Below are 14,521 nucleotides of genomic sequence, written 5' to 3'. Positions count from 1 at the left end.
CAGAGGAGATTTACCAGGATGCTGTCTGGTTTAGAGAGTATGGATTATGATCAGAGATTAAGGGAGCTAGGGCTTTACTCTTTGGAGAGAAGGAGGATGAGAGGAGACATGATAGAGGTATACAAGATATTAAGAGGAAGAGATAGAGTGGATAGCCAGCGCCTCTTCCCCAGGGCACCACTGCTCAATACAAGAGGACATAGCTTTAAGGTAAGGGGTGGGAAGTTCAAAGGGGATATTAGAGGAAGGTTTTTTTTACTCAGAGAGTGGTTGGTGCATGGAATGCACTGCCTGAGTCAGTGGTGGAGGCAGATACACTAGTGAAGTTTAAGAGACTGCTAGACAGGTATATGGAGGAACTTAAGGTGGGGTGTTATATGGGAGGCAGGGTTTGAGGGTGGGCACAACATTGTGGGCTGAAGGGCCTGTACTGTGCTGTACTATTCTATGTTCTATAAATGGACCCAAAGAAAGCCCACATAGTCACAGGAGAACATGCAAATTCTACACAGGCAGTTACAGAGCTTAGGATTGAACCCAGACTTCTGCTGTTGTGAGACAATAATTCGACTGGCTGAGCCATTGTGTCTCTAATAATATGAAAGTTCAGTTTATATTGTACTTCCATAATATTAGTTTTCATTGAGTACTATATTGTAAAATAAATGGACAAGCACAAGTATTTCTGTACTGACCAATCTGGCTTGTAATACCCAGTTAAATTTAAACATCTCGGGAAGGTGTGAAGCTGCAGTCAACATTGGATCATTTTATTACCTTGGAATAAAAACTGAGAGTGGGCCATTTCTGGACTGCACCAATGCCTTCCAAACCCTGACTTCCAAATGGTTGCAACTTTCTTACAGTCAGCCAGTGAACTGAGACTGCTGAAAGATAGATTCATATCTACCAAACAGCTTGTTGTTCTACAGTAACATTGGCTAAGATGCAGCCAAAGTTTCCTTTCACTTCTTCACTAACATCATCACACACAGCTGTTTCTCTCTTCAGAAGATGAGGAGCTGTAGCAGAACTGAGTATCCCATGAGAAGCTGGTCCTTAAACCTTTGCTGAGCCAACATCCTTCCACAAACCCTCAGCCCCACAATATTGGTCCCGGTGTAAAGTGGATTACATGATGCCATATGTTCTCATGAGTTCCAATGTATTCTAATTACTCCACTGGGTATGAAATTGGTATACCGTATTGTGTAATTTGAGCCAATATTCTAGCAGGGATTTCCAAGCCAATTACCCAGAAAAGTTGGTGGTGATATCATAGCCAGCATTCATTAATCATCAGATTATAGAAATTTGTAGTCTAGAGGGAGACCATTTCACCCATTCTGTTCAGCCTGGCTGAGACTAATCCCACCTTATAGTTCTCAATCCCTGTTGGCTTTATTGTATCAAGTACATATCCATGTATTTTAAAAATGTGATGAAGGTTTCTGCATCTACCAGCTTTTAACATAATGAGTTCCAGACCACCACCATTTCTTGGCTGAAGAAAAAAAATTCTTAAGTTTCCTCCTATTCTTTACCACATATCCGTGCCTTTGAGAAATGGAATGGCTTATTAAGGGAACTAGATCAGTCTTATTGATATACCTTGATTAAATCACCCCTAACCTTTATCTGTGAAAGATCTTAATACTGAGGAAGCTAACCCTACCTCTAAAATAGACTTTCTATCCTTGGTAGATTGCCTCTGAAACATTTCTAGTGCCTTCCAATCCTCCTCTAATGTGACTAGAGTTGTATGCAGCTGAAATGCATTCCAAATGTTTCATTGGAAGCAAATTTCTTGATTCACAATGATAAATACAGTCTCTATTATGTTGCCAAGTACATCTCAGGATGTTACCCAGCGTGGAGAAAAATACTTTTGCTTATTATTACTTTGAACAGCTATGCAGGTTATAAAATTGGCAGTAAAAGAAGAATCTGCTCTCCAAAGAGATATGCAATTAGATGGTGATACTTACTGAAAACTTGCCAGGGTTTTAACAAGGAAATGTAAGGTAGCATTTAATTCTTCATTACAGTTCACTCACTATATGACATGGGAGTTGGGGGAAAACTTTAACACCTGCATTATGATACCCAGATTGCAAGTGAAATTAATGTCCACCTAATTTCTGGCTGGGTGTGTGCAGTAATATCCAGAATGCATTTGAAACACAATATAATGAGGCACATTACATTGAGACTCTATTGTATATCAACTTCTAGCTTTTGTATGTTGATTTCCTTTTATTCCTGTGATATTTTAATACCCCAAAACACAAAAAATTGATCAGCTCACCAAAATCCTGGGTGTATCATGATAGAGAAAGGCAGAATTTTGAAAAGTGAGCAAGAGTTTTAAATTTGCTCACTCATCAATGGACTCCTGATAGTTTGCACTGTATTGTAGCTATTTTAATTGATTTTATATAATTCTTAGAAAGAGAAGAGGCAGGTCTCAGTTGAAATGTGATTTCAAGAATAATGCTAGGTAAGTGTGGTCTATGAGTGATGAGATGGGCATCTTGTTATGGTTCTTACTTTCCACTGTTCTAACCTTGTGTTATTTATTTTCAGCAATATATACTGAAAAACCCTGGATCCACTGAACATGTCATTGAGCGAGAGACGGAGACCTCATTTTCAACAAGTCACTACACATCGACAGCCCATCACTCCACTACAGTCACCCACACCCCCAGCCATAGGTAAAGAAACCAGGATTAAATAGTGTTCTTGAATCAGTACCAAAGATCTGCAAGGAACCATATGTCTTTCAAAGGGAGGAAAGCACTGCCTTTCAAAGCACTGACTAAATGGGCTAGAGTACTGAAAATTCTCATTGCAGTCAGATCTTCAGCAAAATAGGCTGTGGCCCCATCCACATTACCCCTGGTGATAACACATATGGTCAGTACATCCGACCAACATTCACAATTCCCCAAGAAAATATGAACATGGAAACCTCAAAGTTAGGAGTATCCACCAGCCACCATGTCAATTCTCCTTGATTTAAATGCCAAAATCCTTTTAAAAGGCAGTTAGAAACATGGAACCTGAACAGCAGAAGCACAAAGTTTGGCCTTTAAATACAGAGTATGATAGCACCATGCTGATAGTATGGTTTTCCAGTTCAAAGTTGGAAGCAATGAAGTTTTGTAAAATTGACACAAACCTTGGTTGGAGAACTCTCCACATTTCAAACAGATCTCGAGGGCTCAAAAAGAAAATGTACAACTGTAGTAGCAGTAAAAGCAAGAGCACTGAGCTATTAGGAAAGAATACACAGACTGAGGCTCCTTTGTTTAGAAAAGTGAATGTGTAAAGTGATGTCCTTGTTTAAAATTACAAACAGACTTAATAGGCAAGTTATAGAGCTGAAGAGTTCAAAGTCAGGGGTTAAAAATGTACAATAGCAGAGAATAAATTCAACAGAAAATTCAAGAGAAGCTCCTTTATACCACGAGGATGGTGAGAATGGCTGATGCAAGTAGCACTGGCCCACTTTAAAGGAAAACTTGATAGCTGCTAAAAAAGAGAAAAGACTGAAATTATACCAAAAGCAAGATAGTGCAGATGTTGGGCCTCTGAAATAATACTTTAAGATCCTGTAAATATTCAACAGGTTAAGCCATATCTATGATTAAACAGCAGAACTTAATGTTTCAGAGTAAACTCATTGTAAACTTCCAAGCAAACTCATTGATCTGAAATATGAAACTTCAATGTTTAAAGTAAATTTATTCACAAAGTATGAATAAGTCACCATATACTATCATGAGAGTCATTTTCTTTCAAGTGTTCACAGAAGAACAAAGAAATATAATTGAAATCAATAAAAGAAAACTACACATAAAGACTGACAACCAACCAAAATGAAAAAGAAAACAAATTGTGCTAATACAGGAAAAAAAACTCCCTTTCTCTCTTTACAGATGCTGCTTGATTTGCTAAGCATTTCTAGCATTATCCGGTTTTATTAAAAGATAGAAGTACAGTATATGCTGATATGATTAGAGTACTGTAGGGTGAAATAAGGCTTATGCAAGCACAAACTTATACCAATTGGCCCGAATGAATACTTTCAACACTTTCAGTGTTGTAATTGTTGTGCAATTCTGTACAATAATGTGAGCCCACAGGAAGAGCCTTGAATTTTCATGGTCAATGAGGGAAGTGGAATTATAATGGAGTAGGTGCTAATAATATATTAAGACCAATGATTACACTTCCTATATCTTACTTATTTCAAATTAATATGATGTAGTCAAAAGTTTGATCTCCATTTCCCTCCCTTCCTTATCAACTTTTAAATGGAAGGCAAGAAACTGATTGTTATGACATAGCCAGATGTAACCAATGGGCAAGACTCAATGGCACAGTTTTCTCCAACTATATTTTGATTTTTATAGTCATTGTGTCAACAGTGTTCCTCATACACCCTTTCTGAAGATGTAATAATACATCAGGACTGAATATTTCAGAGAGCCAAAATGTGGTCTTTGGCCATCTCAGAGCTGGACTGAAAGAAATTATTCATAAGACATAACAGCAGCATTTATGGGATGGAGTGGATAGGAAGAAGAGCAGGAGGAGGGTAGGCTGAAGGATTTAATCTTAAGATATTGAACCTACCACTTAGGATTTAGATGAGCAGATATTTCTGTACTCACTGTTATCATACTTGTATTGCTGGCTATCCATTGTTGTTCAGGGCATTGTGGGTGGTATACCTGCTTCTGTCTCAGAGTCTGTGAGTTTGAACCCAATCCCACAACGTGAGCGCATAAACATGGTAGTACCATTGGAAGAGTGCCATACTGCCACAAGTTCCGTCCTTTAGATCAGTTGTTAAACCGTGACCTTTGTTCTCCCATGACTGTTAAAAATATCAAACAGCACTATTTGAGGAAAAGCAGGGAAATCATGCAGTTATACACCATGGAAATGGGCCAATCAGTGCAACTCATTCATGCCGAGCAAGTTGCTTAACTGAGTTAGTCACATTCAGCCTATATCCATGTATAGTTTTTACGTCAACATAAAATTCAGGTTCTTCTATGAACGTCCATTTTTGGTCACTGATCATGAAGATGTAAAAATGTGTTTTAGTGGGTGGGAGGAGGGGCAGTACCATTATAGACTGATCTTCCTGTCTTCAGCAGGAAGCTGCTGTACCTCCCTCCTGACCTTCTTGAAATTTTGCAAAGTTGGGGCGGTGGGGGGGGGGGGGGGGTCAGGACCATTATCAAATCTAAGCCACACCAAATTTCCTTCCCCACGGGAGACAGCTGAAGCCCTCCCTCTGTGATCTTGGCACGGGTACACTTGCTAAGAGAGCTGAAATGCTTTCCCTTTATGTTGCTGACAGCTGGAGTACGGGCCAGACGGAAAGTGTCATCTCAGACAGTCACTCAGTGCTTGTGACATCATCGATGGAAACCAGCAGGCAGACCAGCCCAGCCAATCACAGAGGTCGCCTCAATGGGGTGGCAGGTCGGCGGGAGATGCTCATCTGCGTGAGGAATTCGAGAGATACTCCAGACTCTCTCCGAGATTCGCCGCATAGTGAAAGGTAGACCTTTCGGGCACTTGTGTACGTAAAACACACTGTGGGTGTAGAAAAGGTGAGGGCACGGCTCTGTCTGCTGGGGGAAGTCATCCTGATATCACAGGCACTTGGGATACATTTCTGAGTGCTGGGGTTAATGGATTTGTTCTAATGGTAGGGACAGGCAGCCCAGTTCTGACTGAGGAGGGAAGTCTGTCTGTAGCTTTATGAAGTGAGCCCCAACTACAATTACAGAAACACATGCACTGTAACTGTAGGGACTGAAAGTTCAACTCTTGCTCTAGGGCAACCCAGGGTCAGTAAATTTAGGATTCGGTATACTCTGACTGCAGGCAGTGATGGAGTACAGAGAACATAGGGAGCACAGCACAGGAACAGACTTCAGACCACAATGAGGAAGGATAACTGTCAGGATAGAGGGCTCTGAGTTTTAGGTCAGTTTGACTGTAACTGCAGGGACTGAAAATGTGTACTAGACTGTAGGAATAGAGGGAGCGGTCTGACTGTAGGGTCATACAGTTGTAGAGTTATACAAGAGTTATACAGCACAGAGACGAGCCCTTGACCCTAACTTGTCCATGATGACCAAAGTGCCAACCTAAACTAGTCTCATTTACCAGCATTTGTCCCATATCCCTCTAAATATTCCCTATCCCTGCACCTGACGAAATACCTTTTAAATTTTGTAATTGTACCCTCCTCTGCAGCTTCCTCTGGCTGCTCATTCCACATACCAACAACTCTCCGTGTGAAAGAGTTGCCCCTCATGTTCCCTTTAAACCTTTCCCTTCAGTCTGACTGTAATTGCAGGAACTGAGTGCACAGACTAGACTCTGGAGAGTGAGAGAGCAGCAGTGACTGGATGGCAAGTCTGACTAACTGAGGGCACAGTTCTGACTGCATGGGCAGACTGTAACTGGATGGACTTGGGCAGCTATGGACTTGGACCCCAAGATCCCTCTGCACATCAATACTGTTAAGGGTCTTGCCATTACCAGTGTACCCTCTCATTAGATTTGATCTCCCAAAGTACAACACTTCACATTTGGCTGCATTAAACTTTCTCTGTTAGTTCTGCATCCCTCTCTGCAACTGAGTTGTATCATGCTGTATCCTTTGCCTGATTTCTACGGTACCCATACACCAACAATCTTTATGTCATCTGCAAACTTAATAATGTGTCATAAACAGCAGAAGTTCTGTTACAGATCCCTTTGAAACAGCACCAATCACAGACCTCAGTCAGAACACATCCCATCAACTAATATCCTCTGTTGTCATCTATGTGCAAGCCAATTCAGAATCTAAGTGGTCAATTCACTTTGGATGCCATGGGTAAACCTTCCATGAGGGGCTTTATTAATCACCTTACTAAAATCCATATCAACAAAATCCACATCTCTACTTTCATCAATTATCTTTGTCACCTCTTGGAAAAAAATCTCAGTCAAGTTAGTTAGACAGAACTAGCCTTGCATAAAGCTATGCTGACTGTCATAAATAGTCATAGTTTTCAAAATACCCATAATCCCTATCCATAGTCATCTACTTCAATAATTTCCTTACCATTGATGTGAGACTCACAGATCTAAAGTTTCCAGGGTTAACTCTATTCCCTTCTTGAATAATGGAACAACATTACCTACTCACCAGTACTCTTGGACATTGCCTGTGGATAGAAAGGACACAAAGATATTGGTCATGGCCCTGGCAATACCATCTCTTACCTCAAAATCCATACTTAAGGAGTTGTGACCACAGTTCCCTATCTGTTCTCTTGCTGAAAGATCAATCATTGGGCTAGGGTTACTATCTGAAATCAGGCTCACTATGGCCCCTCCTCTTGTTCGGCTGTTTACATATTGATTTGAGAAACGCTCTTTGACGCACCTAACAAATTCTGTCCCATTTAAACCTCTTGAGCTAAGGAGTTCCGAATCTAACAGGGAGTTGAACTCATTCACTATAACAATCCTATTGGCTTTATACCTTTCTCTAATCTGTCTGTATACCTGATCCTCAATGTACTGGTGGCGTTTAAGGGGGTGGTGCTGGCTGTGAGACAATCAATGGATGAGCCCTCCATTATGTCCTCTCTAAGTGTAGCAGTCTCTAATTAATAGTGCAACTCACAACCACCTCCCATCTCTCTTTTCTAAAAAAAAATTGAAACCCTAGAACATTAAGCACCCATTCCTGACCCTCTGCACATGCCCCCACCCTGGGGTCCATGGATCCCTTGCTTGATAGTACAGTATTGGTCTATGACATCAGAAAGGTTGGGAACCCCTGTTCTACAGGGACAAGTGCAATTCTAACTATAAGGATGGAGAGCCCAGCTAACCATAGGGTGAGAAAGTGGGCATCAGAAGGGCTTATCAATGAATGACCAGGTCTTCCTCTCAACTTTTATTGGTTCTGTTTATCGTGTTACAGGTTCGTCTCTGCTATGACCACCCCAGCTAGAATGTCACCTGTCGATTTCCGAACCCCCATGTCTCCGATGTCACCCGGTTCTGAGATGTCGCCACCAGTCTCCAGCCTGACGATATCCATGCCCTCGGTTCCTATCAGCCCTTCGATCGAAGAAGAGAGACCCCTTCTCCTGGTGACACCGCCCCGGCAGAGGGAAAAGAGGCAGGATGCTTACAAGCAGTACCGTGGTTCAGCCAGGGACAGCGCCAGTGTCCCAGCCAGCCCTCAGAGGGTGGTCGAGGACGATGAATATGAGACCACACAGGAGTACGAGCTGGCCCTTGAGCCTCCTAAGAAAGGGGCCAGCAGCAGGAGGGGGAAAAGAACAAAGCTTAATGGCCAAATATCACACAAAGTGGAAAATGAGAGCAATCCAACCTCAAACAGCAATAGCTCTGACAGCGAAACTGAAGATGAACGAATAGGTGAAGAGACGCCATTTCTGACCATACAGAACCCCATAGCAGTCAGTGGAGAATCAGCCCCTGCATACCGATTGGCTGAGAACAGGACTAACTCTACCAATAGGTACTCAGCACAGGAAGAGTTGCAAGTCAGGCTGACCAATGTAATGGCTAATCAGGACCCTATTGCCGTTTAACACCACATTGATGCACCAGTAAAACTTTATTTTATATAATGAAGTACTCCGGATACTTTACTTTAAATTAAACATTTTATTTTATTTTAGCAGAAGAACCTTGCAGCTGGTAGAGAGTCTACAAGTTTTTATAGATTAAAATATATATATGTAAAAAGAAGTTAGCATTCACAATACTAATGTGCCATATGTAGCGTTTTTACAGTATTTCAACACAGAAAGATATCAATGGTGCCTTTATGTTACTTTATGCTGAGAACAACTAGTGCATCAGTTTCAAGCAACTTCTATCCAGCCTGAGGGATTTCCTTCAGATATCCAATGTATTATCTCTGAGCACTAAAGCTTGGGGTATCTGTAGTGTTTAGTGTGGGATATCATAAGTTGATTATCAACAACAGCAAGAGGGAATAAGACTTAAGAAACACACATGGGAGGGAGTGAAGAAGATGTTTGACTCTGAGATTTTAATCTTGCTCAATAGTATTTCACAGCTGTGATTTCTGGTGGCACCTAAAGTTTATAAAGTTAAACTAAAGCTTTCCTACAGAGAGATCTGAGCCAGAGACTTGGAGGGAAAAAAACATCAGAACCTTAGAGCTCTCCAACTGGGGATTTGTCTCAAGAGGAAACCTGTTACAGCAACTAATCACTTCACATCTCGGAACGCAAACTGATGTAAAGATTTTGCAAAATACAGAGCATTATATATGTGTAGGGGGACACAGTTAGATGAAATTAGTTCCATGAAGCTGCTCGCTTTGACTGAGGACAGGCAGTTTATTTGGTGTTTTTTGCTGGTTCCATGCTGTACTCTGCAGAGTAGCTTTTTTTGAAAAGCCAACACAGTATTCCCCTTCAACCCACCCTTCCCATCCCCCAACTTCTATCAGACACCAGTAGATCTCAGTTGAATCTGTCTGCTTCACTTGGAGGAGTTTGGGTGAACTTTGAGCTGCACAGTTAGTTGAGTTGCTGTTGAGATGGCAAAGAAAGATCAGGAGTGGGTCACTCAGAATGAATAGTGTCTTCCATTCCACAATTTGCTAATGAGAGGACAAAGGATTCTGGCTGATGGCCTGTATTCTGGAGTATACTAGAAACCTATAGTTGGTCTCCACTTTAGGATTCAGTAATGATACCAAATCATTTAGAACAGTGTGTTATACATTCTTCTTGATATCAGCTTAGTGCCATCAGCTATAACGAAACCAGATTTCTGTGTCACGCAGTGTTTACCTCTCATGAACTGACACTGTGGCAGTATTAATCCTTTAATATAACACCAATTGGAGGAGCAGATGACTGCATATAAAAGTTTAAAATATTAAAACATCTAGCAAAAGGACAAAGTTTCTGATATCTTCCTGTGTTTGTGAAACAAACGCATTTAAAACCTCTTTCAAATATTTTTTCTGTTCAATTGTGTACTTCATTATCACTCCAGTCGATGTAGCTGCAACAGTTTCAGTTACTTCTTTGCAATAAAGAAAGCCGGATGCCTCCTGAATTCTCAATCCGTAACTCTCTGATTTTTAAGGCTTTATAAGTTCAACTGTTTAAAATGCAGGGAAACCCCAAAGGGTACTGTGCTGTCAAACCAGTTCTTTGAACTTACTGAAAATCCAAATTATTCAAAATTGCAATGGTATGTTTCTAATCAGCATGAGTCCATTCTATCATTATGATAGAGATGTGACAGAAATGTCAAGTGTGTCAACCCTATATTTTCATTACCTTTAGCATTGCATCGTTTTAAATCACTGGGTGCATGTTAATTATACAGAAGCAGTGATGTGCGATGTTAACCCACTTGTGACTCCAATGGCATGTCTGTGGCTTTGTAATGAAAAAGGATAGTAATATTTGACAGCTATGCAAAGCATCTGGCTAGGCTAGACATTTCCCACATTCCTTATCACAGTTTCAAATTAATTTTTATGCATCTGAGGCAATACACCTTTTTAAAAAGGCAAAGATAAAATATTTGGTGCATTTTCCCAGGTGCAGAGGAATAGGATATTACTGGCTGTTTATGCAAGAAGGGGAGGTATCAGGTATCAGCTGAAGTGGCTTAGCTTTGGGCAGTCAATAAGAGCACTTGGCTTCTGAACTTCAAACCGGACAAGTTCTGATGTCCAGCAATTAATGGAAAGTGTAGTTGCATATCAGCTCCTCCCATCCTCTGGAAAATGACTCCCTTCAGGGAAAGGTAATTGGTTTGATTTTGTTTAACACCAGTCATCCTTACCCTAGTGAAAATGGATTTTACATCACTACTGAGACCTTCCACAAGCTGTGGTTTCCAGTGGGTTACACAAAATGAAAACAGCAGGGGTGCACTCAAACACTGTTATTTCCCCTTTAGGTTTGGCTTGGAGAAAGTCTGCTCTGAAATTAAGTAGGAATTTTGTTGAGGTGCTTCTAATCAAATGTTTCCACCACGTTCAATTTGCAAATATTGAAGCACCATTGAATGATAAATGATTGTACCAAGTGTTCACTCTTCTGACATACAGTGCGCATGCTACACATCCTAAACTGCCAGGTGCACGCGCATGTGATATAATAACTGTCATTTCTAAATGTGCATGAGATATAAACAGTATACCGAAATCAGCTTTTGGTTAAATCAAATGCAGTTTACATCTTTCGACTGCACCCCTACAGTTTTCAACAGTACTCTTGACGGCTTTTCATAATTCACTGAAGACATTACCCACATTATTAGCTGGTATTATTTAGAGACGCATGCTTACTATGCAGTTAAATGTTTAGGTAGGACACTGGGATATTATGGCCAGATTGCTTGAAGCAGATAACAGCTGAAGGGGGGACAGATTTTGAGCGTGTCACAGACAAAGGGCTTCTTTGCAAAAATCACTCCAACTAACTTGGAACAAAAAATAGAGAGAAAAATAAAAGCTGGGGTGGGAGGAGGGATTGGGGGAAAATAGAAGTGGATGTAGATCAAAGGGAAAAGAATATGTGCTGAATCTTGACGGTGTCTTATTATTATTGACTGGTCATTTCCATAAGATTGGTTTACAGAAGCTAATGAGTTCCAAGAAAGAGATTTTGTATTCAGACCAGAGGACAATTGATGCCTGCAAACATTTGTCTGTATTTTGGCACTCCCCTATTTTTATTTTAATTGTTTCATTTTTATGTATGCAGGGGAGAGAGAGGTAAGACTATGTATGGAACCAAAGCATCTTCTTTGGTAGTGGCTTTATTTGTCCTGTACCTGTTATTAATAATGAACTTCCCTGTGAAAACTGTCCAATGTTGCTCTGTGAATATCATGGCAGTAGAATTATTATTTATATCACAACTTTATGGCAGTCAGTGAATTTTGTTTCACTTTTATTTGTAAAATAACCTCTGAAAAATATATGTTCTATGTTTCACATTTTTTTCTGATTTTTTTGGTTTTTTAAAAAAAATTAAAAACATATAAAAATAATTTATTGTCAAGTATAAAGACGATCTATATCTTTCTTGTGAAGAAAATATAATCCGCATCTAATTGTTAGATGCTGCAAATCCAGTATGTGCAAATTGCAAAACATCTTGATGCATTTTTTGTTTTTGATTTTCAATGTGGCTTTCTAAGAAAAAAAAACCCTGCAAGTTATATTTCACTTCAGCTGAAGCTGAATTTGCAATTGGTGGAACAGGAGTGGGAATGTACTTAACACAAGTTCAAATATTCCATATGATTTTCATTTGTGAAATTACATTTTTTTAAGAAAAAAACATTAAACCATTTCATATTAGACATAGGCATGTTGTGTTTCTTTATCCAACTCATTTTGCTGTTTATCTTTGTGTTTTACTAATTTTCTTACCTGCCCCAAATAGTTGACTTCACAATCTTAGAATATAAATTGGCGAGACTCAATGTCAGGTTGTAGAAACACAAGCAAGGACCCTGTAATATTAAATAACCATCAACAAAAAAATGCAGAGGCTGGAAACAGAAATTGCTATGAACATTCAACAGGTTTATCAGCATCCGTGGAAAGGCTAGTTAATATTTCAGGCCCACTTCACTTCAATTTTCATTTCTTTCTTTTTTTCTTCATTTTTTGAGAAGTTCCAGACCTGAAATGTTAATTGTTTCCACTTCCACAGATTCTGCTGAGTATTTCCAGCATTTTCTGTTTTTATTTTGGTAGTGCTTTAAACCAGTTTTGCCATTTTGTAAGATCCTGTTCCCTACTCACTTTCCTAGCTGATCCCCGTGTATCCTGACTCTGGAGCATCCAGAGAACCTGGCCTTGAATATACTCAACAATTGCTCAAAAATTGAGAAGCCTTCTGACATTGGGAAACTGGGTGTAAAAAAAACTTTCCGGATCCCACTGCCAGATGGCCATCCTCTGTTCTGAAAGCATGACCCCCCCCTCGCTCGGGCTGTCCAGCCACAGAGCATCTGAAAACAAGCAAAAAAACCTGCAAACTTGTTGGAAATGAGAAATAAAAGCAGAAATTGCTTTAAATACTCAAGAAGTCAGACTGCTTCTGTTGAGGAACAGAGTTAACATTTGAAATCAATAACATCATCTCATTCTGATGAAAGTCATCAGACTGAGATATTAATTGCTATTTTTTTCTCTATGGTTGCTGCCTGAAATGCCGAGCATTACCTCATATCATCTCCCTCTGTCCTGATGAAGTGTCTCGGCCCTAAACAACAACCGTTCATTCCCTCTATCGATGTTGCCTGACCTGCTGCGTTCCTCCAGCACATTGTGTGTATGGTTCAAGATTTCCAGCATCTGCCGTAGCTCGTGTCATCTCCCTCTCAGATGCACAACGAGCTCAGCTCAGTTCCATGGCTTATAAGCTATTCTTCCTCATTCGTTAGGAAATAATCTGTCTTTGTTATGAGACAATTAAGTTGAAAACCTGACTCTATAATATAGTATCACTTACAGTAAATCTATCAATGTGGTACTGCATCGGTAATTGGTTTATTACTGTCACACATACTGAGCTACAGTGAAAAGCTTTTGTTTTGTGTACCATCCAGACGGATCATTCCATACGTAAATACATCAATAGAATACAAAAAGAATAAAAAGTAAAGAAAGGAAAAAAAATCAGAGTAGTTTTAGAGCAAACTGTTTTAATGTAGCTTCCTTCATCTATAAGAGAACCTATACAGTTAAATCTATATGAATATGTACCCATGTGCAATTTTAGAGCCCTTTTTAATCTTTTAGGACTATTCTGTTGCTCTTAAAAAGGTTTTTCTTTTATTCAGAGTAACTCTACCACTGAGAGATAATCTTATGCAATTGACATTTATTAGTTGACTTGGACTAATCAACTGATTTGCATTTTTCTCATATTCAGCAGACACAAAAGCACTGCCTTGTATTCATCTTCATTAGTGATATCATTGGGTATTAGATACAATGATGAGGGTAGGTTGTATAAAGGTGATCAGGATGAGGTAATTAAAATGTTAAACTGATCCATTGGAGTAAATTTAGTGGGACTATTTCCTTTTGTGGGGACTTTCAGAAGAAAAGCCACAATCGTCACATTGGAGCAAAGCCTTGTGGGAGCAAAATCAAGAACTGGTTTCTTAGTGACTGCTGGATACCCTATCTCTTCCAAAACAGAAGTAGGCTTTAGAATAGAGGGATCACACTAGCGAGATTGTGGGGGTGGGTGGGGAAGCGTATAAAAGATATGAAGCAAATGGATTTGCCTAGAATCTAACTGAAAAGCAGAATAGCTACTGGCCAATCCTTGCCCTATTGTGACAGAGTGGTTCTGAGAGAGAACTGAGAATTCCCTGAAGGGCTTCTTCTCTATAGGAATTAAATAAATCCATTCATTCCAGTTCA

At 39.9% G+C, this 14,521-nt stretch overlaps 1 protein-coding gene across 6 annotated transcripts in view; it reads left to right on the top strand.

Moving 5' to 3' along the window:
* Window positions 1-12,356, top strand: part of nrg1 (neuregulin 1) — a 194,906-nt gene extending 182,550 nt beyond the window's left edge. For all 6 annotated transcript variants that reach the window (XM_072256361.1, XM_072256360.1, XM_072256362.1 and 3 more), the window contains 3 exons: window positions 2,587-2,717; window positions 5,381-5,584; window positions 8,018-12,356. In XM_072256361.1, coding sequence (XP_072112462.1) covers window positions 2,587-2,717; window positions 5,381-5,584; window positions 8,018-8,657 — 975 coding nt within the window. In that variant the 3' untranslated portion in view covers window positions 8,658-12,356. The remainder of the gene's footprint in view (window positions 1-2,586; window positions 2,718-5,380; window positions 5,585-8,017) is intronic.
* Window positions 12,357-14,521: the final 2,165 nt, after the last annotated feature.

The sequence above is a fragment of the Mobula birostris genome, chromosome 4 (genome assembly GCF_030028105.1).
Source record: "Mobula birostris isolate sMobBir1 chromosome 4, sMobBir1.hap1, whole genome shotgun sequence".
Lineage (NCBI taxonomy): Eukaryota > Metazoa > Chordata > Chondrichthyes > Myliobatiformes > Myliobatidae > Mobula > Mobula birostris.
Note: the sequence above shows the minus strand (reverse complement) of the source record. Positions and strands in the feature narration are given on the sequence as shown.